At 46.6% G+C, this 25,035-nt stretch overlaps 1 protein-coding gene and 1 long non-coding RNA gene across 2 annotated transcripts; one reads left to right on the top strand and one right to left on the bottom strand.

Annotated features, from left to right (window-relative positions):
• Nucleotides 1-779: 779 nt before the first annotated feature.
• Nucleotides 780-7,864, bottom strand: LOC127588059 (uncharacterized). Its single transcript, XR_007958959.1, has 4 exons — nt 7,431-7,864; nt 5,726-5,827; nt 1,057-1,290; nt 780-925 (listed from the first exon to the last, which is right to left on the bottom strand). It is a non-coding gene; the product is annotated as an uncharacterized LOC127588059 (long non-coding RNA).
• Nucleotides 7,865-21,158: 13,294 nt separating this feature from the next.
• Nucleotides 21,159-23,951, top strand: LOC127587978 (brain-specific homeobox/POU domain protein 3-like). The gene is made up of 2 exons (XM_052046460.1): nt 21,159-21,419; nt 22,933-23,951. The coding sequence occupies exons 1-2, from the start codon at nt 21,300-21,302 to the stop codon at nt 23,917-23,919; spliced, it is 1,107 nt and encodes a 368-aa protein (XP_051902420.1). The 5' UTR covers nt 21,159-21,299; the 3' UTR covers nt 23,920-23,951.
• The last annotated feature ends 1,084 nt before the right edge of the window (nt 23,952-25,035 follow it).

Genomic DNA, 25,035 nt, shown 5'->3' with positions numbered 1-25,035 from the left:
AAAACCCTCAACACCCGAGAGAGTGCGTAACAGATTCTTACACCCTGGGACACACCCAAATATCAGGATTGTGTATGGCAATTATTATATAACGTATAGTCTTTTGTTTCAGACCATTACGGGACTGTAAGGAGGCGGTCCAACCAGAACACGAAGGGCAAAACCTGCCGAATCCTATCCCTAGGCCCTAACACTACCCGAACTCGAGTCGCAAACCTGATCCCACCTCTAACCCCAAAAGAAAACCTCACCTGAACCTGAATCAAAGGCCTGGCCCCGAACCCAAACTCCAATTCTAAAAAAAAACATCCATTCATTCTGTGAACCGTTTATCCTCACGAGCGTCGCCTCACACCTAAATGGATATGAACCTGAACATTAATCCGAATATCAAAACGAGCAGCGTTGTGACCGACCAAAAGTCGAGCCGCTCAAATTTTTGGCTGAGTGTCTTCCCATCTCAGGCGCAGACGTTGAAATGCATTTCAGTAGCTCACACTGACCTCTAGCGGACAAAGGAGGAAAAGACATTCATTGTCTCGTCCCTCTTCCAGGAACATGTTTGATCTCAAAAACACACACACACACGCACACACACACACACACACACACACACACACACAAATATTCATTGATGTAATGATGAGGTGTCACATTTCTGCCTTCAAGGTCCGATGCGAAGTAGATCAGACAATCAGGAAATATCATCACGCGTGTGCGTGCATGTGAGGATCAGAGCTAATCATAGCCGCCTTAACGACAGCCCCCCGCAGAGGGACGCCGGCTAATCCTCGTCACCCCGGGGACCTTTAAGCACCACTCGGCCCGCCTCACCTCACCTCAGCCCGGCCTCTTGGGAGGAGAGGGGTCGGTCGGGGGAGGTGCGTCCTAGGCAGGTGGAATGAATCTTCTTTTCGTATCTGATCTAAGATAAGATAAGATATCCTTTATTTGTCCCACACTGGGGAAATTTACAGCCTCCAGCAGCAAGAATGTCTTGATGTATTTGTAGAAACAAGCAGCGACACATAAAACACATCCAAAATATTCACATACCTTCTATGCGTCTTCTTCTTGCTCTGGATTACCCTCTGCGCATCTTCCAATCGAGCTCAGTGCTGCCCAACATGTTGTGGCCAGATGTGGCATGACACTTAAACCCGAAATTCGGATTTGCCAGGGGACCGAAAATGTGAATCTGCTCATTAGTGGTGGACCCCAGAAAAGAGCAGAGGTGGACTGCTGCTTGCAGGGGTTCCACCTTACTAGCAGGGGGCGCCAAAGGACAGCCTTTGCAGAAAGAGAGAGAGAGAGAGAGAAATGCAGGATGTGTAACTCTGGGCTAATTAGCACCTGATGTTCACTCAATGAACGCGCATCCACACACACACACGCACACGCACAAGCTGTTCTAATCAAAACATCAGCTCGCAAATTAACCGGGTGGGGGCGGGGGGTGCATCTTCATCATGACTTGGCTTTTAATTTGGCACAGCCCTGGAGAGCACTTTCACACATCACTGGGGGGGGGGGGGCGCGTCAACCACGGATTGGGAATCCTTGCTGTATGCAGAATGAGGTTGTTTTTGTATTTTATTTTGTTAAGTCATGCACCCCCTTCAAGCATCCCAACAGAAATGGAGCTTTAGCCGCGCATCTTCTTTAGCATCCTGACAGAGCTAAACCATATTTTTAACCCACGCATCCAGATTGAAACAACCCCTCTTCCCAATTTCCCGAAAGAACTTTCAAAGTCACGCACCGTCGTTTCCTCCACGAACATCGAAGGCGCAGCACCCCCTGCCCCCTTGCGCATCCCTAAAAAGCAGTTGAGTGTGCAGTGTTGGAGAAAGCACGGCTCTCCGGTTTTGCCTCTCTGCTCGATTAATATGAAGCGTTTGCAAAGGCTTCATTAAAATTGCATCCGGCGTTTTCCGCGGCTGTAATGAAAGTTAGTGCGAGTGTCAAAAGCTTTCCCGCCGAGCAAATGGCAGCTCGTGCCAAATGCTTCCATAACAGGCCTTCCTTAAATTGCGCAGAGGCGACTAAAAATGGAAGGTTGCGGATTTATCTACCGATATTTTTTTTTTAATTGAGCTCTTTTTGAAGATTTATGACCTTTAAATACTTGTAGTCAACTCCTTTATGTTTTGTCATTAAAAATGTGCTTTTTCTTTCTCCATATTTTTTTTCAATGTACACATTTTGTGTACATTGTACAGTTTGTGAAACATTGGCTTGCTTTGTGTGTTCGTAAGCAAGTACGAAGGTCCCGCCGAAGCGTCTTGGACGTCCGAGCTTGTATTTGCGCCACGCTCATTATTTCGGAGTGCAAGCAGCCGGGCTGGCACACTCATTTTTATTTTTTTTATTTTTTTGCTTCTCTTTTCCTGTTCTAATTGCCTGCGAAGGCCCGCCGCCTGCCATTAGAGCGCCATTAGACCATTAAGTTGGCTTCTCCCGGACCGCCGGCTCACGGCCTGACTTTTACTACACCTCCGAGGGCACCGTGAACACGTTGCTAGTTGGTCTTAGCAGCACAGGAAGTCCAATCGGTGCGCTTCATTAGAAGGGCCAGAAAGAAGAAATATTAAAGTGAGAATGATATTTTTCGACGGTCTCAGGTCCGCAAAGTTCAGAGTTCGCGAGCGCAGGGAGGGGAGGGGGGTGGCGGGAGTGGGGGTGGGGAGAAGAAGGCCGAAGGGTGTCAGCCTCGGGCCGACTCGACGGGCCTGGAGCCGGTGGTGGTGCGAGGCGCCAATCATGTCGCCTCACCTAACAAGGCCGCATCAATGATGGATTGCGAGCGCACAAGCGGGATCATACCACACTGCAGGCAAAGAAACAAATAAACAAGAGGAATGATTGATCGACCGCCTTTGCCGATAACAAATAACAACATTGAATTCTACTTTTATGGCTAACAAATGCTCGAGATCTCATATGACACGCGCATCACAGCTTGGTATAATATTCACGTAACATATCGATTACAGGGCGGCCCGGTAGTCCAGTGGTTAGCACGTTGGCTTCACAGTGCAGAGGTACCGGGTTCGATTCCAGCTCCGGCCTCCCTGTGTGGAGTTTGCATGTTCTCCCCCGGGCCTGCGTGGGTTTTCTCCGGGTGCTCCGGTTTCCTCCCACATTCCAAGAATATGCATGGCAGGCTGATTGAACACTCTAAATTGTCCCTAGGTGTGAGTGTGAGTGCGGATGGTTGTTCGTTTCTGTGTGCCCTGCGATTGGCTGGCAACCGATTCAGGGTGTCCCCCGCCTACTACCCGGAGACAGCTGGGATAGGCTCCAGCACCCCCCGCGACCCTAGTGAGGATCAAGCGGTTAGGAAGATATCGATTACACGCTGTATCATACTGATCATATCATAGTACGGTATCAATACGATATCGTTGCGTATCGTCGCCGTAAAAGAGCCTCTTACCCTTTTGGCTTGTATCCTAACTTTTTTGTGTGCTATCTTGACAGATGATTTTGTTTTGTATCGCCATTTTTTTGGCAAGCGTACCTATCTCAGCGTGTGCGTGTGTATGTGTGTGTGCGTGTGGATGTGATCAATACTAAGTGGAGATGAAAAACGTAAGAATGAAGTACAAAGTAAGTGTTGTCTATTGATTGGATGTTGTGCCACGGCGGTGGGGATGTAAATGTGTGTGCGCGCCGGGGGCCCCCCTCGGGGAGCGTGTGCTCTGTGATCCAGGTAATGCGGAGCAGCCGTGGAACAAGCAGAACATCCGCCATCCGACTTGACGTACCGTCTTGCACGTATCGATCCGACCTATTTTGCTGTCACGCCATCTCGACGGCGTCCCGGCGTTCCACAGGGAACCGTGTCGCTTCAATTTGTATTTCTATGATACGGCGCCGTGTCACGTGGTATCGATCATGTCAACGATTATTGTGTATGTATCGCACCATCACGTAGCGTATTGCGCGGTAACATCATTCATGACACACAACGGTATGGTATCGTATGTTATCGCTACAAATAACGGCATCTTTCCTATTAATTCAACTCCAAATTAGTCAACCCCCATCCATTGCCAATCACCGCCCAACGCAACACTCGATCACGAGACTCAAACGTGCGACTATTATGGGTGTTGACATGCGAGGGCCCGGGCCACCGCTCAGATAATTAGCAAGGGCGCGCTCTTTGGAATGATCCGTCATGGCCGCTGCCATGCGGAGGACGCTGGCAATTTATCATCACGGTCGTGAGGACACGCTTAATTAAGCGCCTGCCGACAAGTGATTGAACGAGGAACGTGAGTAGAAAAGAGAAGAAATAAAACAAAACTATATATTTAAAAAAATATATTTGGTTGAACTTGAATTGATTTTTTTTTTAATCCATTTTTTTTAAAGCATCAAAATAAAATTGGTTTCTTACTACCTAAATCCATATTAAATGTTCAGGTGTAAATACAAAAGTAAAAAAGTCCATTTATTTCATAATTATTATTGTAAATTGTTCAATTGTCATTTTAAAATGAAATCAAAGGTAGAATAAAATCCAATGCAAAATATGACACGTGGTCTGTTTCAATTCAACCAGAAACAAGTCATTTGATGTTTAGTTTGACATCTAGTTTTGATTACATTAAAATACTATAAGATGCCTTTTATTTGGAAAAATGTATCTCCGACTGTACCCACGTTGAATTCAAACCTTTTGTTGAACTTACATTTGAAGATTTTTTTGGGGAAGTTCTAGCTATTTTGCTGGATGTTGCCCCATTGACCGTCCGTGCGCCGACAACTCTCTTCATTGCCACACTCGACGCACTCAAATACAAGTAAATCATTGAGAGCCATAAATCGGTCCTTTAGGCTAAAACAGACTCACTTTGTCAGCTATTTGGTTTTATGGTACGGACAGATGTGAGGAGAAAAACAAGGGGTGGGCAAACTAGGGCCCGTGGGCCATTTACAGTACTCGTTTACCCTGCCCCCTCTGGCTCCACTCGGCTTTCCAGATAATGATTGATGATTGTTTTTAAAAAAACAGTTTCCTAATTGTACAACCGTGGGGAATTTCACGTGAATAAAAACCAAACTGAAAAATGCCACTTTCAAACTTCCCACCGACTAACCTGATACGTCCCCCTAAGGCGATTGAGCATGGCTCAAAAAAAAAAAAAAAAAAAAAATTAATCGCTACAAGCGCGCGTATTTGTTCCCCCCTGTTCTCACAAACAATAACAGACAAGAGCAAGAAACAAGAGAAAACATCTGCCGTTGGAAGTTTGAATGCCAACCGGCCTGATTTGAAACAACAGATGGGAGATAACGTCGCTAACGGGAAAAAAAAAAGGGACGCTTTTATCTGACATTTGAACTCGTACATGTGGAGACGCGCAGAGCAGGAACACGGCTCTCGACATCACAACTTCGACGGGAACGGCCACCCGTTTATTTACTTCGTATTATTGATTGACATTTTCTGCATGGATCGACACGCGTTTCGGTCGAGGGAAACTCTCAAAGTGAACTCCAACTGTGTATGAACTCCTACATGTAAAGACACATAATAAAGAGCATCCCTCACACACTCACACACACTGTAAATCACAGTCATGTTTACAGACAGATGAATAAATGATGTGTGTATGTGTGCGTGTGTGTGTGTGTGTGTGTGTGATATATAATGAATGGCTCTTGTTCATTACACAAGCTCACATTCGACAGGCCATTTCCTTACACTTACCAAAGTAATGGTGTTTCATGAGGACGTCGTTGTTGAACCCGACTTTTGAATCTTTGATGCGGCCAGGTCAAACGAGGCGACTCAACGGGCAGCGGAAAGACGCTGGAACAAAGATGACAAAGTCATGTCACGCCTCTTTCTTGGCTCTTTGCTTTAGGCACAACTGCTCACGGAAAAAAATGTAACACTGTTGATAAAAAAAATGAATAACCCAACTTTTATTTGACTAACATGGTGACCTTTGAACCCTGTGACCGGGTCCTCGCTGGGCCCTCTGGCAGCCCGACAAAAGGTCTCCCCCAAAAAGACTTACAAGTATGAGAGCGATGGCGGGGAGGACCATGTGGCCATACGTTGGTGTCAGACGCACTTAGCGTTTGTCCTGCTGCACACACACACGCACACACACACACACACATTCAGGAAATGGTCATTTGTTGTCGTCGACAAATAAAGGATTTTCAGGGGGTCTCCAATTGGCCTTTCACTCGTCATGTTTGAATGAGCGAGGAGTTCACTCACTGAGCTAATATATAGCATCATTCGGTGTCCATTTTCGCCCCCCCCCCAAAAAAAAATTACTGTAGAAACTCACCATTTTTTTCATAATTGTTAGTTTAATGGCATTAGAATAAACTTGTGCCAAGTACTTTGAATCCGGCACCCACCAGACTCCCGTTTATCACCGAGCTAGCCTAATGCTAATGAAAAGCGGTAGCGGACAAGTCTGTAAGTTAGTCTAGCGCGCTCGTATCTCTACCTTGCGCGCCCGCACGCGCCCATACAAATATTGACATTCTCTTAATGGCCGGAGAGTCGCTGATATCAACAAAACGCATTAATGCGGCCATGAGTGCAAGGTGATGTATGGATGAAATCTCGGGCAGACGGCAGGATGCTAATTTGTTGTTTTGACATGTGCACATATCAATAAAGTGCATTACGCCGCTGCACTTAATTTCGTCCCACCGGGGGGAAACCAACGCAGGAACATGCACCGGCTCAAGTCGCTTGGAGCTATTGTTTAGATGCTAACGTTAAAAAATAAAATAAATAGACATATACATCCATCCATCCATGTGCAAAGATTAATGGCGCAATTTTCGCCACTGCTTGTTGCGTGGCCGCTCGCGGAGTTTGCGTGCCGTTCGGCGTTCGAGAGCAACAGCTGTTCGCTAAGAAACGGGAGAATGTTGAGTGCTTTGCATTGTTAATCCTGAGCTCTGCATGCCATATGTTGCTTCACCCTCCTTGTGGCTCCAGGTGAGAGGTTTAACTTGACGAGCAGTGCTCGGTTAGCGCCTGTGCCCCCCCCCCCCCCCCCACCAAAAGTCAATCACAATCAAAAGTTGATCGTAACAGGACGTGCAGAAACGTCTCAAGGACCGCATGCTCGACATCGAACAGGAAGTCGGCCATTTTGTGTTCAAAATTTGATCGTCATCTTGAGGATTGAGATTTTCATAATATCACTGCTGATGCACAGGGATGATAAAGAATCTATACTTTGAGACTTTTCTGCCATGACTGATTGAGTGGTTGAACTTGATCCGAACTTTGGCTCGGACAACAAGCGTAAAGTTGGACCGCGAAGAATTTGAACTTTTCACCGAGAATGCGGCGGACCCCCTCAAGAGGGTTTTGCGCGTGTATGAAAGGGATGTCGAGGTTCTTGATGCTCTTATTTACGCCCGTTCTGTCTGACCTGTGCGGCCGGCCAGTCTCAATTAGACAGCATGCCGGATGGATGATTGACAGCGCTCCAATGTGCCCTGAGGTGACGAGAAGTCGGCGCCTGCCAATCACCCGGCGCTCGCTCCCAGCCGCTCGCCCGAACTGCAAAAAAAGAAAAAAAAGAAAAATAGGATCGTTAATTGGTCAATTGATCCTCACCAGCCAATCAAAAGTGGAAATTATTCATGGAATCAATGACGAATCAGAAGATTGATTTATTGATTGATTGGACGCCGATGGGTAGTTGTAATGGAAAGGTGGACGGCGGAAAAAAATGGATTGGTCGCCACTCCATCGAGGTGAAGCGTTCGTTGGCACAAAGCTTCACTTTCTTACCGTTTTAGTTTTGAAGAGAGGTGGCGCCGTTTTGGAAAAATGCAAACGAAAGCAAAATGATGAACATTGGACAAATCAAAATAACTACATACATGATTTAGATATATATACTGTATAGATATATGTATCTATACATATATACAGTATATATATCTGTTTTTTTGGGAATGGCATTTTCCGACCTCATTGCTGCTGGTTTCCTGATTCCTCACTCTTGTCATACCTTTTCCTTTTGGTCATTAAAAATTAACGACGCCATTCCCGACTAATTGTCTTCAGCATGGCAGAGAGCAGCGGAATGAAATGAAGCCATTAGCCCGGAGAAGCTTTCATCACTCGGTATGTGTGTGCGCGCCCGTGTGTACCGTCATCTCGCTATCCATCTATCTACCGACGCTTCATTTCGACCTTTTGTGGTCGACGTTTTTCAAAAGATGCAAGAAGCATTGAAGCAATCAAAGAAATCCATTCATTTTTTTTAAAAAAAACAACGCACTACCAAGAGAGAGGGAGAAAAAAGTGTTTTGTGCGTTTTACCCGAGTCATAAATAACCGATCATTCTCCATCGTTCGTTTGACCTCATGTTGACTTGTTTCACGTCTTTGTAAAGTATCACCCAACATTAAATGTCTTCTTTTGGTGAACATTTCATTCCTGAAATTAAATTAAACCTTCCTTTTCCTCGCCGTCCTTCTCAGCCAGTCGTCGTCCTCCTCCCGTCTCATTTTCCCACTTCCAGCGGGGTATTGAATGTATTGACAGCGTAAAGTGGTCCTACTTAAGAGGGCTCCCCGAGGGAGAGGGGGGGGGGGGGTGAAAAAGGGGGCCGACGGAAGATCTGCTTCACAAACGCTCACTTCAAGAAATACAATCAGCCAGAAACGGCTCACGGAGGTGTTTTGGAGTCCTCAAAGTTTTGGAGTCCTCAAAGTTTTGGGGTCCTTAAAGTTTTGTAAATTGGGTGTTTGAAGAGGGTCAAAATATTTGGTCATTTTTTTGCAAGTAACAAAATATCGAAAATAATCTTCATGCTTGAAGAAGAAAAAAAAACCAAAACAAAGACGCTGAGCCCATGAAGCTCAAGGCTACAAAGGACTAAAAGAACATAAAATGAAATCAGTCCAAACTGTCCTTGGTTGTCATCGCCCGTCTCCGTTTTCCACCAACCGCCAGGCAAATTGTTACGTCTTCGTTAAACGCTCCAAAAAACAAAACAAGCAGGTAGACGTCTTATCGTGCTTTTACCTGAGGGACTTGGCGAGCTAATTAGGACGCCGCCTCATCTGTGGCTCATTAGCGCTAATTAGGCTTCCCCTCCTTGCTTTTTTGCGTCCCCTTTCTTTCTTCTTCCAAAAACAAGCGAGGCTTCCTCCCGTTTGTTTGTTTTGCTTCTGTCGCGGCGCCCAAATTCAATTTGATAAACGAGTCGATCTTTAAATATTAATTATGTATTAATTACGTTCGCCGGGGCAAAACAAAGCTCGCTTAAAGATTTATGAGGCGCGCCGATGCTTTCCTCCACGTTTCCTCGTCCAAAGAGCGTCGGGAGGAAGGAAAAACCTCGGAAACGGGAAATAAGCGGGCCAAACCACGCGGCGACATTGTTTCACACACTCCTGCGTGACTTTTGCATGGGATTTGGTGTCCTTGTTACGGCATGTTGGGGAAAACAAAAAAATGACTGCATCCGGCACATGCTACTACGTTTCCATCGGTTCATCTGATCAAACTGCACACCAAATTGGATTGATAATCTGTTTTAAAATTTTTTACATGAGATTTGGTGTCACGGTAAAAAGATGAGCAACTTATAAGATGAGCCAAAATTACTTCTGGAGGGTGAAATTTGGTGTTCAAAAAAAATTGACTGCATCTAGCACACGATGAAAAGTCGATCAATTGGAGAATTTCATGTCCTCATTTCAGTTATGTTAAAAAAATAAATAAGCGCATCCGTCACCTAATAAGTAAATATTTGGAACGTCATGCTCAGAAATGCATCCGGCACACAATGGCTGAATGAAATTACGTGCCAAATCACCTTTGAAATTGTTCTAAAGATGATTACGTGATTGCCCAATTCCATCGACACGCACTCAGTGTGCACCTGATACGTCGGGTTGCGGTTTTCGGGTCAATTCCTTCCCCTGGTTGACTCGGCTCAGGAAAGCGTATCGGTCATCGTGTTGTGTATTTTGTGTGTACTGTGTGTATTTGTTTGCTGCACGCGGCACGACAACAGGGTCGAGTTTCGATGAGGAAAAAAAGCACGCTGAAGGCAAATAGGACACCTCATCTACGCACACATGGTGCGCGCGTACACACACACACACACACACACACACACACACACACACATATGCACCTTTGTTTACTAAACTTTCCGCTGTTGAAATATTTATTAGCATTGGGAGTCTCACACTGTGTGTGTGTGTTTCTATAAAGAGGTGAGAAGTTGCCCAAGAGACAAGCGAATATCAGGATGACAGCTTCTAAGTGTGAGCGTGTGTTAGCGACGTCGCTATAAAAAAAGAGGAAAAAAAGAAAATGACAACTGTGACTTGAAGCAAATGATGGCGACGCACTTTGGTTGTGGCTAACAACTGTTGCCATAGCAACAGCATAGACACATGTACTGGAAAGCAAAAGGCACTGCTAACTGCCAAACGCAATGCCGATCACGATCCAGATTGACGTCTATCGCACCGGAATTCTAATTAGACTTCATTTTTAAAACAAATTGATCAATGTGAGCTTCGATGTTTTCTGGTTATTTGGAGGAGGTGACAGCAGTGCGACTGGGGTGAAACTGTAGCCGGCCCACCGACCGGGGTGGGGGCCACACAAGGTGGGGTGTGGGTGGGGGAGGATCCAGTACAAGTGTGGGCTGACGTAGGTGGGGCCGGGGTGGGGGGGGGGGGGGCTAGCTTAGTGAGGCTAACAGTACTCCAAGACTTTGAGAAAAGCCTCGAGGTGAAAGTCAGAGAGGCGGTGGGTGGGGGGGGTTGGGGGGCGACTCCATCAGCCGCATTTGAAATGGCTTCAGATGCTACGCAAACAATAATGACCAAAAAAACCAAATTGTTTTCTAATTATTCTGACAGTTGACTTTACCGCTTAGGACGAGTATAATTTTTTTTTAATTGGTTGTTCGTGAGATTAAAGTCCTGAATAAAAAAAAGTTGTGGACTGAGCGGAAAAAAAAAAAAATTATAATAAGAACCACTTTGCATTGACCCTTCCCATCGAGTCGCGCTAATTGGTTGGCATTCGCAAAGAGCGGCTCCTCCGTGAGAAAGAGCCGATCGTGCGATGGTGGGAGGGACCATCATGACGACGACGACGACGATGATGATGGTGATGATGATGATGATGATGATGATGATGGCGGTGGCCTCTTTAGTGGCTGTGTGATCTCAACCACCAGTTCCACAGCTGGTGCACCAGCAGGCAGCCCAGCCAGGCCATATGCCGCCTGGCTGGGCTGCTCCCATTGCTCCCATTATCCTCAGCGGAGTGACAAACAACCCACCCACCCCCTCCACACCAGACCCCCCCCCCCCCCACCCTCCTCAACACTCTAAACCACCAGCAGCTACTGCTACCACTTATTAACATTATTAATGTGCTTTGCACTTTCACTCGTGGGAGTCAATCAAAGGGAACATGAAAAGGCCTCTTGTCATACTGTGGGTCAAATTGACCCGGGTAAATATAGACCATTATTGCGCATTGGACTGTAGCTTGTTATTTGTTTCATTGTAGTTTCGGTATGAACAACATTGTCACTGTATCCTTCCTATTAATATGTGGGTCAAAAATTGGATCGACCTGCTATCGGGTCAACATGACCGGAGTGTGTTGGTCCAATTGTTTGACCAAAATGGAGTTCTTTTTGACTCAGAAATTTTCAGGGTGTACCGTTTTCTGTCCTTCCTTCCATCCCTCCTTCCTTCCCTTCCCTTCCCTTCGACTGATTGAAAGCGTTCCTGCGATCAGTTCATATTTAATGGGACGAAAGCAAGGACATTGAGCCATTTTCTCCTCCATTTCCGGTAGCGTGTTGGCGGGGGCGATGGGGGTCGGGGGGGGGGGGGCCTACTGCATGATGTTCCACCACTTTTGATGTGTGAGTGCATATCTTGCGACGAGACCTCCAGCCTTTGATTTCAATGACACTTCACAAGAGTGAGAGACCCCCCCCCCGCCACTCCGCTTTCTGCGAAGCCCCCCCGGGCGTCTCCCCATACACTGATGGGACATCCTTCCCACTGTTCCCGTCCCGTTAAAAGAATGTCCCTGCCGTCCCCATCAGAAGCGACGCTAAGGACCATGCAATATGGATGAGGCCGTCTCCAAAGGCTGATAACCGGCGGCGGCGGCGGCGGGATCCCAGAAGGCCCAGCAACACACTTCACAGGCGGGGGGGTGTGGAGGGGGGGGCGGGGGGTACCGCTTACGGAACGCTTTTATCCAAGTCTCTCTCAATTTGGAACCTCTAATCCCGTTTCTTTCTTGTGCGTTTTTGTCCTTTTGAACGTGTGGCGCGACGCAGCGACGGATTGCGGGCGCCTAGCAGGCCCCTTTCAAAGGGGGGAGGACACCTGAGATATATATTTTTTTTGTGCCCTGGTTCAAGACAATTTTTTTTCCCCTCCCATTTTTTGGGAAAGAAAGAAAAACTAAAAACAACAAAAATGATCGGAATATGGTGTGCTAATTGGTGTTGTAGTGGGCTCACTCGCGTGGTCTCTCTCATATTCTCACACACATACAGTACATGCTCATAAAACACACTCTCACACATACACTCTCTCACTTAACTGACTCAATTCACTTCGACCCACCAATGCAGAGCCTAACTCACACTCGCTCTCTCACAAATTCACTCGTGCACACTATCGCACATGATCTCTCACACAAACTCGCTAACGATATATTCTTGCATATATCACACAAGATTTCTCTCTCAGCCTCTCACACTCACAAACTCTTACACATTCTCACACACGCAGCCCTCTCACACAAACCCTCTCACTTAAATACAGCCTCACAAATGCAGAGTCCAACTGACAAGCACTCGCTCTCACAGGGTCTCTCTCACATACAATTTCACACACAATCTCTCACACAAACTCTGACAATTATTATTATTATTATTATTATTATAAAGTCACACTCACTCATGCATGAAACAAACACGATTGCATACAATCTCGTTCTCACACTTGCGGGCTCTCACACGCATGTGCATACACCCTCTCTCTCTCTCACATACTCACACACACAGGCGCACACAGTAGTAGTAGTGTTGTAGTGAAGTGTATTAAGTGTCCTAAATGGTTTTGGCCATCTGTTGCAGGGCTCGTAAATAAGACATCACGCTTGTCCGCCTTAAATTAAGGTCAAGTAAAAACATAAAAAATGCATTTCCTCTTCAGGAGAATTATTTATGATGATTGTTGCACCTCTCTCTCGGCGCCGCCGCCGCCAATCAATAGCGCCATCGCCCCCGACAATGTTGCGTGACCTCCGCCAGGGAAAAGTGTTGCCGGGACATCAAGTATTTATCCGAGACAACGAGGGATCTCGATCTAAGACGTCGAGGTTGTGGATTTCAACAGCGCGAGCGCCACGCGGCCTGTCTGTCTACATGCCCCTCCCCCCCAAAAAATTGACCGTCATCGGAATAATCGACAAAACACTTCAATGTTGAATAATTCACCGCTGCAAATGACAGCCATTGAATGTTTGACATCAGCAGGGGAGAGGCGGCATTAAAAAAAAAAAAAAATCTACTCATGTTCCTGAAGAGAAAAAAAAATCTAATTTCGTCAAACTTTGCAAATGGACCAATTTGAATCCATCTTCACAATTTCTCTTTGTAGATTTGACCGCAATTTTGTCGGTGCCAAACACCATTTCCATCAATCCAAGTTTGGAATGTGTCTGACCTTTCCACAAAATTTGAAGACAATTCGATATCAGCCGCTGAAGAATTTGCCAACTTTGATACAATTTCAGGACTGCCCAAGTCAAAGAAAAAAAAACCCAAAAAAACGTCGATCTTGGCAGAGGGCGCGTTCAAGCCATTTCACTCTCGTCACCGCCTCTGCTTCCTGGTGCGCGGTTGCCGGGGCAGTTACCGCGGAAACGTCCTGCATTATTGATGGCGCGCACCCAAAAGCGCCCCCCCCCCCACACCCAAACCTGCAGAGCCCGGGTGGCGTGCTAATGTGTCGCTAATACAGTCTATGGAAACGTCTGGTTTGAAGTTGCGCATGGATGCTAGCGTTAAGTTCGCGTTGCTCTTTAGGGGGAGAACTGTGCCGTCGACTCTTTCCGTTTCCTCAAAGTGATGTCATACAATAGCGTCCGAATTTCTTGACAGTGAGCGAGTCGGCAGCCATTTTGGCTCATCTCCCACCCGCCAATCAGGGCGCAGGTGACTCGTGGTGAGACCTAAACGCAGGGCAGTAACAGGGTCGGTTTCCACATCAGACCGCAACATCTGCGCCATTTCACAGATGCGGTGCCCTTCACTCAACTGCAGCCGGGAATGGGCAAATTTCGGAATTTTAACAGCAAACGGAGTAACACGAGCTTCCGCCAAAGGATTCAACGGGCCATCATTTGTCAGCGTGACTCGAGCGTCACTCACCTGTTGCGGCCCCCCCCCCCCTCCCGGAGGCGCCGCCGCCTCCCGCCCGTCACGCAGCTGTCAACGTCGGCCCCTGCGCGGGAGCCTCAATGCGCTCCATTGTGCGCCGGACGCCGCCCCTGCCCTCCACCCCCCGAATTCGCGGCACCCTACCCTTTGATCGGGTGCGTCATTCCGAGCCGATTGTCTCTCAAGGCTTCTGATAATCTCGTCCGTGTTAGAAAACAGCGTATGAAAAAATAAAAAGCACAGAAATGGCTTGAGGCTGTCCGAAGAAGAAGAAGAAGAAGAAGAAAGAGCTAGTGTGAGTCGCCGAGCGTCTGCTCAGCGAATGAGCGGCGCCTCGGCCGGGCGGCGAAGTTTATACGCGTCCCGGCTCTCCCTCGGCCCGGGGGGGACGGAATGAATAAATAATACAATGGATATTCCCGTCATCATTATTTCATCGTCACCGTAATGAGAGAGCGCCGGCGCTCGCTCTCGGACGCGCTGCGCTACGCTACAGGTGAGGCGGCGACGGAGGCCCACACCCGCAGAGTCACTCGCAAATCAAACCGGACGACGCTCAGGCCGCTCCCTACGAGGCAGACTATCAGAGCGGTCCGTAAGTACCGCAAGAGTAACAATTACGACGACGGTGAGATTTCAACTACGACAGCTTCTACTTCAACACGTAAAACTACGATAGCATCTATTACTCCGACCACATTAACGTGACAGCAACTGCGGTACTGGAACAGGTACGGCGATTATTATTGGACTACATCAACAACAATTGCTTTAGTAGAAATGGTGACATCTCCAAGTACTCCAAAGTTATTACTCGTCAACAACGAGGACAACGTGTGTGGCGTCACTCCCCATCGGACGAGTGCGATTTGTTTGCCGTGACATGGTTCTCCGCCGTCCTCGCCGCTCGATCGTCTGGCGGAAGTGGTCGAGTATCAAGCTGCTTATTCCACATGCTCGGACACATGGTCATATGGGCCAAGTGAGTGTCCCATTTGCGTCTCGCGTCCCTCGGGGACATCTCGGGGCCTTTGAGGGACGACCCCCCCCCCCCCCCCCCCCCCGCCGACACAAGAGGCACTTCTATATTCACATACGTCGCCAGGTCTTTCCGTCCTCTAATCCTGTTAGTGTGAAACTGCCGGAGAGTCAAGTCCACGGTTTGGGGAGGGGGGGGGGGGCAGCAACGAAACAAAGACCCCCCCTTGGGCCGTACCAGCTGGATGTCTGTAGCGACACATTTTGTCAGTGCTTTTTTCTTTTTTTCGCTAATGAAAATTTAAAAAAAAAAACAATTCTACTCACATGTCCGTCTGACCATGCAATACCCTACGATACATCTTTATTGATATAGCGCTTACGCAACAGCTGCCGCAGGAACGAAGTGCTTTCCAGCACAGTAAACATCAAATAACAATATAATGTAACAGAACACGTACAAAGAGCCGTGCGATCATCATTGCTATGACCGATTACGCCTTGTTGTTTGAAGCAGTTAGCTAACTAGCCAAGCATAAGATGCCCACATTACGGCCACTTGTTTGAAATACGTTTTTTTAAACTCCAACTATGGTAACGGCGACATCAACAACAAAAACAACAAAAACAAAGAGAAATTTTTGCTGTTTGAAGATAAAAAAAAATCAAAAGCTAACATGCTAACATGAGCAATCGCATTCAGAACCAAACTGTAGAAACCACAACTATGACAACAATCACTCCAACTATGACAACTACTACATTTATTTTCCAAAATGTGGGTAGTCATTTTTTTTTTTTTTTTTAACATCTATACCCTGCAAGTTGGTGTCGCAACAAAAAGAAAAGCCACTCCAAGCAGATTCCGTTTGGATGCTGCTCCGTATCTTGGCAGAATCAAGCATGTCGAGCGTCACTCGGCATTCCCGAATCAATCTCTCTCGTTGTCATTTGGAAATAGCTCCGCGTCGTCTTGCCAAGCGTCTGGGTCTGCTTGTCCCCCCCCCCGGCGGCAAACATCAGAGATGCCAGTTTGACAAAACTTCATTTGTGATGCGCGCCGTGCCGTGCTTTCGTCGCTTGTTTACGCCTTTTGTTTGACAGCGCGCGACTGTTGTAGTACAGCGTGCGGGGTTTTGTTTGGATGCTAATGAGCCGGGGTGGCTTTCCTTGGGGTGGGTTGTCGTTTGATGCCGGGCCCTCGGCGGAGACGACCACCCCGACGCGCTGACAGACGGGGACTGGAAAACTGGGAAGCCATCGGGGAGCGAAGCTGCCAACGTTCTCACGGCAGCTGCGGAAATGACACCATCTCTATGAACAACTACAACATTGGCACCAACTAATGGATGAACAATTTCGACTATCTATGAGAATTCCCATTGGATTAACAACTTCAGAGAAGACAACTCCGGCCACATGAACAACTACAATGATGACAATTTCTATAAATATTAAAAACAACAACTACTTTATTAACGTGTACTAAAACTTGCCTTGCACTTACAAATACTACACCTCCTACTGTATTCTACATAACAACTACAACTTTTACTACATGAACAACCACGACAACTCCGACTCCCTTAACAACTACTACTTGGCTACTTGTACTACATTAACAACTACAACTTTGACAAATGCTGCTCTATTAAAAATACAACTATGGCAATCACTACATAAACAACTACAAAAACGCTGACTCAATGTACACTTGCTACATTGCCTACAACATTAATAACGACAACTCTAATCGCATTTGCAACTCCAATGATTCCCACGACATTAACAACTACAAACTACAAAAACTCCGACAACGCGTGGGGTTGATTTATCGGAACAAGTTAGTCAGCGTGCGTCAGGTTAGCTCAATGCTAACGGCAAGAAAATAGGACAGGCCTCAGGAAGGCTTTTACACGCCAATCTTGACCAACTCTACGTGCAGTTGCTGCGGGGCTACGTTGCATAATACATGAGCACTCAGTTAATCTATTGATCCAAAATATGTCTTCTGTCTTTTCTCCTCTGTCAAACTCGCAAGCCTTTTGTCATCGCCGCTCTTACAATGTCAACAGCATCCGCCGTAACCGCTGCACAAAAAATGTCAACTATGACAGCTCCCACCTACAGTACATCAACTACAAAAACTTTAAATACAGAAACAACCATAACTACAGTAAATTCTAAGACTATGACAATTCACACTACATTGACTACAGTGTCGACTACTGATACGACTCCAACTACATAAACAACCACAACTTGTTCTTCATCAAGACCATGTACAACTACGCCAACTCTTACCACATGAACAAGTAGATCCACTTCTCCCACATGGACAACAACAACAATAACAACCTCACTGATGACAACTTTAAACTACAACAACTACTACATTAACAAATTGGACAGAGACAAGTACTCCTACCACCACTAGCACTACGTTATCAACGCAACTCGCAAAACATCACAAAGACAACTACTGCCACATTAACCACTACACCAATTAAGACGAGCAATCGAGGTCAGGCTGGTCGTCTTGTCGAGTGTGACGCGCCGCAGCGATGACATATGGCCGAGTGCGGGCTTGTCATCACTTCAAGTGGAAGGAACACGGTCTCTGTATCCCGTTCGGGTTATACAAATTTGCAGGTAAAGCGCAAAAGAGTGAGAGAAGTGCTGGCGTCTTTAATTTGTACTGGCAGAAAATGAAATATTCACAAGGACCCCTACAGGCAATTACATTAAAAGTGTGTGGTTGGACACCGCCTACCCTTTGGCGAGGCCCCGCATCGCCCACCCGCTACGCGCCCCTGCGCCCCCCCACCCCCACCTCAAAGGCCAGTTGGGTGAACTGTCGCGAAGTTTACAACATCAGATTTTACCAGGCATGAATAATTCAAGGTGGAAGCAGGAAAAGGAGAAACTGGGAAAAGACAGCGCTGGATGTCGGTGTGCGCAGCTCGCGCGGCGCAGCTTCCATTTGCTAAATGCAGCAGAAAGGCGCGGTGCGGCTAGCGTTTTTTTTTTTGTTCGGCTAAAATGCTTGGCCAGACACCCGAGGAGCCCATCCAGCACGTAAAAGCCGTACACGTTATATTCTCATTTATGGCGCCTTACAAAACGCAAACACGTTAGCATGTGGTGGACTTGCGCTATTTGACGCCAATTGTTTGTAACTGCCTTTAGCGCCACATTCACAGCAACGGTTTTAGCTAGCGTAGCCGCCTAAATAACCCGCAAGCACGAACTGGCGTGACATCAGATGCATATAAATCAGGAATTGACACAAATGTCATTTACACACAAAAATACAGGTGAACAAAGGAGACGATGTAGCTAGTTGTAGCGATCTTTGCTAAAGGCACAAAAATGTGCATATTTTTGTCCCATGTGGCCGGTTTGATCAAATTTGACTTCCGCCGAGGCCTCACAAAAAGCATGACTGGACCTTAATCCGCATGTGCACCCAAAAACACGTCAATAAAGTCGAGCGAAAGGAGATCAGCGGCCCTCCGTGACCTCGCGCAGTCGCACCCACTGACTGACCTCGCTTGCTCTCAGCCTCGCCACAGCTGGACGCCACGCCGGTGTCGCCTTCCCGCAGGAGCGTCCCGCCTGCCCGCCTGCCTGCCTGCTCCGGTCCCAGAGGATAGCGGCTGATGCATATTTGATGAGCGGGTCCCGGGGACCCTCTGGAGAGGGGCCGCACACATCGGGGACAATGGGCACCTCGCTCGGGTTACGCCGCGCCGCGCTGCTCCTTTTTGCGGGCCGCTGCTTCCAAACCTGTTAACGACAACAAAAGAATGTCATCATTATTTGGATGATGATCATCATGATTGCAAATCTCCCGTCGAGCCAGCGGTGGGGGGCCTGCCAATCGGAACTGTTGTTAAAAATGAAGAAATGGTGGAATTGTGTCAAACACATTTTAATCCATTGAACTCCTACACACTCCTCCACAGTCATAAAATAAATGTGATTTGCACCCAACCGTAAAAAGTCAACCGGATGAAATATCCATTTTATTTTCCAGATTTTTTTTTAACACACATCACATTTCCCGTCATTCAGATTACATTTGTCTACTTATTGTGTAGTAATTAACATGTTAGTACATATTCTGTAACATAAAATGCGGCGGATATGAAAATTCCACACAGCCCAGTTTGAGTGTCAGTTATTTGCAACATGGGAATAAAAAGAGTAACAGATATATCGATCTATATGTTTTTTTAAATGGGTTTGCAATTGTGTGCACACCCTCTTATAACGCAGTGCATGTGGCTGTGTTCAGAATTAACCAATGGTGTTCCAACTGTAATTAAAAGGGGGTCAGCACACCTGCCACCATTTTCAATGCCTCTAATGAGCCCCCAAATGTTGGTGTTCTAGTAGGCTTTTCCTGACATTTCCACACCATCATCCTTTGTAAAAGACTTTTCCTTTAAAAAAAAAAAAAAGCTTATTTAGATATCTAATCGATATCGATTCTGGCCTTCTTGTGTGGGCTTTCTCCCCGTCCTCCGGTTTACTCCCACATTCCAAAAATATGCATGGCAGGTTAAGGGAACAATCTAAATTATGATTGATATATATTTACAAACATGAAAAAAAAATCGAACAAATAATGAAATAAACATTACATGTATCAAATAAGCAGCAGTCAGTGATCAATGAGCGGGATGATTTTATGGATTGCGTATGAAAGTTAGCATGAAGAGTCAAGCTCTTGCCTTTGTAATCTTTAGCTGTGAGTGTGTGTGTATGTATGGAAGTGTGTGTGTGCGACTGTGTGTTTGATTTAGGATTTTTTTTTTGTCTTCCCCTCCCTTCCACGACGACACCCGCAAAGTAAACGAAGCATGATTAATTAATGCATTAATTGCCATGAAAGTGAATGCGGTTCACATAGGCAAGCAGGAGGAAATTCCTGCGCGCCTCACATCAATTAATAATCCCGATCTGAATAAATAACTGCGTCTGTGTGTGTGTCTATTTGTGTGTGTGTGTGTGTGTGTGTGTGTTTCTGTGTGTGCGTGTGTGTGGTTACATTGTTTATTAATCGTGGGATCTGGTTATTAATCGACTGTTATCAGTGGATTCAAGCCTACAACTACATCGTTTGTGTACAATTTTGCTGAATATTGATTTAGGTATTTATTTATTGAATACAACTGCAGTGTTGGAAAAAAAAATCCGACCATGTTTCCTTGGATAAATCAGACCTGCAAAAGTGCTGAGTTAATATCTCCTCTTCCAAGGCTCCTGATGTGATTTTAAACGAGCACGCTAAATGAATACAGTTCGTCGAGAGGCCAAAACAAATTGTTCCCCCGCTATGTAATGTTATTTTTTTTTCCCAATTTATAATCTATATTTAACCGTCATTTTGACACGTTTGTAGAAACAATCTTTTTAATCTCGGTCGACGATCTCTTCGGGAGCGCGGTGTAATTATTTTTTATGGATTTAATTTGGGCTTTTTTTTTTTTTAGTTGAAAAGGAGATTTTTTTTTGCAGCGGGCCACCCGGCCTGGCTGGGTCTGTCCTGAGTAAGACGGACGAAAGAGGCACGCGAATGGGCGTGGATCGCCTCGGACTGGCTCACATTGATTGGCCAAGAGGCATTTTGGGGGCGTGGTTTGCTTGCCAGGCGCTTCCTATAAAGGCATCTGGGATGGGGGGTGGCGGCGCAGCTTCGTCTTCATCCTTCAAGTACTGCACATGGGAGGAGTGAAGGATTTTCCACCTCTTTTAATACATTTTACAACTTTTTGAAGTGTTTTTTTTTCATACTTGCGCAAAGAGGACGACGGATCTCTGCGTCGCTGGCCCTCGCCTGCGTCATCATGATGTCGATGAACAGCAAGCAGCCGTTCAGCATGCACCCCATCCTGCACGAACCCAAGTACACGCCGCTGCACTCCAGTTCCGAGGCCATCCGCCGGGCCTGCTTGCCCACGCCGTCGGTGAGTCCAACGTTCATCGGAAAGAAAAAAAAAAGACCAACGCATGAATAATTCCGCTTTAAATAAACAAGCCAAAACACACCAAAAAAATGATGCATATTTCTTCGCTTCTTCAATTATGCAAAAAAAAAGTGCGTGTCATCACACCAATGTAATTTAATATTACTAATTAAATACATTTTTTAAAATATTCGAGTGTCATTCGTATTCAAGATCACGCCGGTCTCGTTTCATTGTATAGACACAAATTATTCAAAAGGAAGTGTACGTGTGATGGGGGGGGGGGGGGGAGGGCGTTGTAAATATTAATTTTAAATGAATGTCAGTGCACGCTGCTAGCACACATTGCACAACATGCCACGCACACGAGGAAAAGGGCCGTTTCGTTTCACGAGAGTGACGAGGAAAGTTGCTGTCGGAGGAAACCGTTTCCAGTTGCCAACTGTCAAGTGTGAGCTTTTCGTAAATGTCGCCTATAACATCATTTAAAAAAAAAAAAATCTGATTTTCGGTTTGGTGCACATTCGATCAGTTTGTGACTTATTCCATTTTTCCATACAACGAAAAGAAGTCTGACATTTTCACCGATGCACTTGTTTGAGGTACCGTACATATCTTTTTCGAAATCACTTTGACGAAGTGTTTTCTAATGATCAGAAAATACGAGATGGTTTTAGTAATATGTACTCGTTTTTTTTGGTTTAGTGTTAAAAACGAAATTCGCAAATAAATTGACCTGCAAAAAACTGTGCGTGTGTGTGTGTGTGGACTTCCGGAAACTGCAACATTTTGTGTATGGATTCCCAGTAAAATTAAACAAAAAACAGACAGTAAATACGTGCATGTCATTAAGTTTGAGTTATTTATTTTTTTGTTATTAAAGTTGAACCAGTAATTTGGCCGTCAGATCACAGGCAATTTCTATCCTCTGGAACTGCAGATCAACATCCAAATGACCATATTTGGACATGTGATTATTTTAAATAATTTTTATTATTAAATAAATATTAAAGTTTAAATAAGACAATTAGCTGCGAGACTTCCAATAACGGTCTACATTTTACAGCAATATTGTAAGAAGAACGTTCTTAAAGTTGACTCTTTAATTTGCCTTTTAAGTTTCCAGATACTTCCGGTCACTGTGGCAATCCAATAATTATATCTGGGCATGCCATTAAAAATGGACTCCTAAATTTGTGTTAGTTCTCAGGCATGTAAATACATATCCCATGTATGGAGTCTGTTAAATCGCTTTAATTGTAATATGAGTGCAATGATGGCACGTGGCCACACTTGATTGGTCACTTTATGTATGTCGGAAGTGTATGTCTAAATAATTCTAAAGGATATAAATCATTGAATGATTGGAGAGGACAATGAATCGGCTGCACGTCACCATATTTCCGGGCACTTCCGGGTTTCCACATGAGAGTTTGTCTGGATTGATCACGCCACCCTAATTTACCTTTCTTTCTTTTTCCTTCTGTCTCTAAACGCGCTTGTGCGGCGGCAGCTGCAGGGCAACATCTTCGCCGGCTTCGACGAGACGCTCCTGCAGCGGGCGGAGGCGCTGGCCGCCGTGGACATCGTGAGCCAGAAGAGCCACCCGTTCAAGCCGGACGCCACCTACCACACCATGACCACCATGACCAGCATGACGTGCACGCCCACGTCGTCGTCGGCGCACTTGCACCACCCGTCCGTGCTCACCTCGCACCACCACCCGGCGGCGCACCACCACCAGCCGGCGCAGGGCCTGGAGGGCGACCTGCTGGAGCACCTGACGCCCGGCATCTCCCTGGGCGCCATGGCCGGCTCGGACGTGTGCTCCACGGCGTCGCACATGAGCGCCATCAACCACATGCAGCACCACCACCACCACCATCACCATCCGCACCACCCGCAGTCCATGAACATGCACGCGCACGGCCTGGCCTCTCACGGCTCCCTGGGGGGCGCCGCGGCGGGGGTGGTGGTGGGTGCGGGCGGCGGAGGCGGCGGAGGCCCGGCGGGCGGCGACGCGGAGCCCGACCCCCGGGAGTTGGAGTCGTTCGCCGAGCGCTTCAAGCAGCGGCGCATCAAGCTGGGCGTGACGCAGGCGGACGTGGGCGCCGCGCTGGCCAACCTGAAGATCCCCGGCGTGGGCTGCCTGAGCCAGAGCACCATCTGCAGGTTCGAGTCGCTGACGCTGTCGCACAACAACATGGTGGCGCTCAAACCCATCCTGGAGGCCTGGCTGGAGGAGGCGGAGCGGGCGCAGCGGGAGAAAATGGCCAAGCCGGAGATCTTCAGCGGCGGCGACAAGAAGCGCAAGCGCACGTCCATCGCGGCGCCCGAGAAGCGCTCGCTCGAGGCCTACTTCGCCGTGCAGCCGCGGCCCTCGTCAGAGAAGATCGCCGCGATCGCCGAGAAGCTGGACCTGAAAAAGAACGTCGTGCGCGTCTGGTTCTGCAACCAGCGGCAGAAGCAGAAGCGCATGAAGTTCTCCGCCACGCACTAAAAAAAAAAAAAAAAAAAAAACGACAAACGCGCGGAGAGAGCGAAAGAAGGAAAAGAAAAGAGAACAAAGTCCCCGTTTTTCCCTTTGAGGAGACGCATCGTGGAGCGGCTCTTTGTGCCTCGACAAGACGTTTCATCACCTCGAGCGTTGTGGGAGGCGACCAAATAAGACTTCCGTTACTCCACTTGAGCAGATCCTTGGAGTAACGTAAATCAGGGAGTGTGAGAAGCAAGATATTCCCCATCCATGACCCTATATCGAGGAAAATGTCTCCAAAGTTACAAAATTGTGGCGGATGCAAATTTGCTTTGTCTTTCAAAAAAAAAAGTTACACAAATACTTCTGTACTCGAGTACATTTTAAAATAGGTATTTGTCTCTCTTACTCCATATGTTTGTTTTAAGGTGATGAAACGTGTTGTTCAGAATATTCCGAGTGGGCAAAAACTGGACGAAGGACTGCAAGATTTTGAGAAAAAAAACACCGTGAAGGCACCACGCTCGGACTTCTTCATTCATGAGGCTACTAATGTACAAAAAAAGACTCCCCTTTTTATATTTATCAATGTACATATTGTGTGAATAGGTCGCACCGATCTCTTGAATTGTTTTTTGTTGTTGTTGTTGATTATTTTTGATGATGAAAAAGAGAGAGAGAAAGAAGCCACATGCATGTTTTTTTTGGGGGGGGGGGGGGGGGGAGGTCGATAGAGGGCGTCTTCTGTGCGAGTCGAGGAATTTCCCAGCGCTAGCGAACGCATCGCAATAAGAAGAAGCAACACACAACTGGGCCGTGGCTGTGTGTCTACCTCAAGACTACACACACACACACACACACACACAAAGTGTTCTAACGCCCGCACGCTCACGAAAAGAAAAGCGACATTTTGTTTTCTTGTTAGATTTTTGGGATGGTGGATTTCACAGTCGAAGGACGCGTCACTGTAAAAAGCTGTCACCGCAATGATGCTTTGACAATCAAGTACGACCATCCATTGATTTGTATTATTGATCATAGCAACCACTGTACCTCATTATTTATTCGCCGACACACACACACACACGCACACACGGAGCGCACTTTGTAGATACATAACTTATTTATTATATTATTTAA

This window comes from Hippocampus zosterae, chromosome 16 (genome assembly GCF_025434085.1).
Source record: "Hippocampus zosterae strain Florida chromosome 16, ASM2543408v3, whole genome shotgun sequence".
In the NCBI taxonomy this organism is placed as follows: domain Eukaryota; kingdom Metazoa; phylum Chordata; class Actinopteri; order Syngnathiformes; family Syngnathidae; genus Hippocampus; species Hippocampus zosterae.
The sequence above is the reverse complement of the archived record's forward strand: the minus strand, read 5'-3'. Positions and strand labels throughout refer to the sequence as shown.

What these genes read in the sequence shown, in the direction of transcription:
- LOC127587978 (XM_052046460.1), top strand. Translation starts at nt 21,300, where the DNA reads ATGATGTCGATGAACAGCAAGCAGCCGTTCAGCATGCACCCCATCCTG. An exon ending in CCTGCTTGCCCACGCCGTCG is followed by an intron (nt 21,420 to 22,932) that starts GTGAGTCCAACG and finishes GTGCGGCGGCAG; the next exon opens with CTGCAGGGCAACATCTTCGC.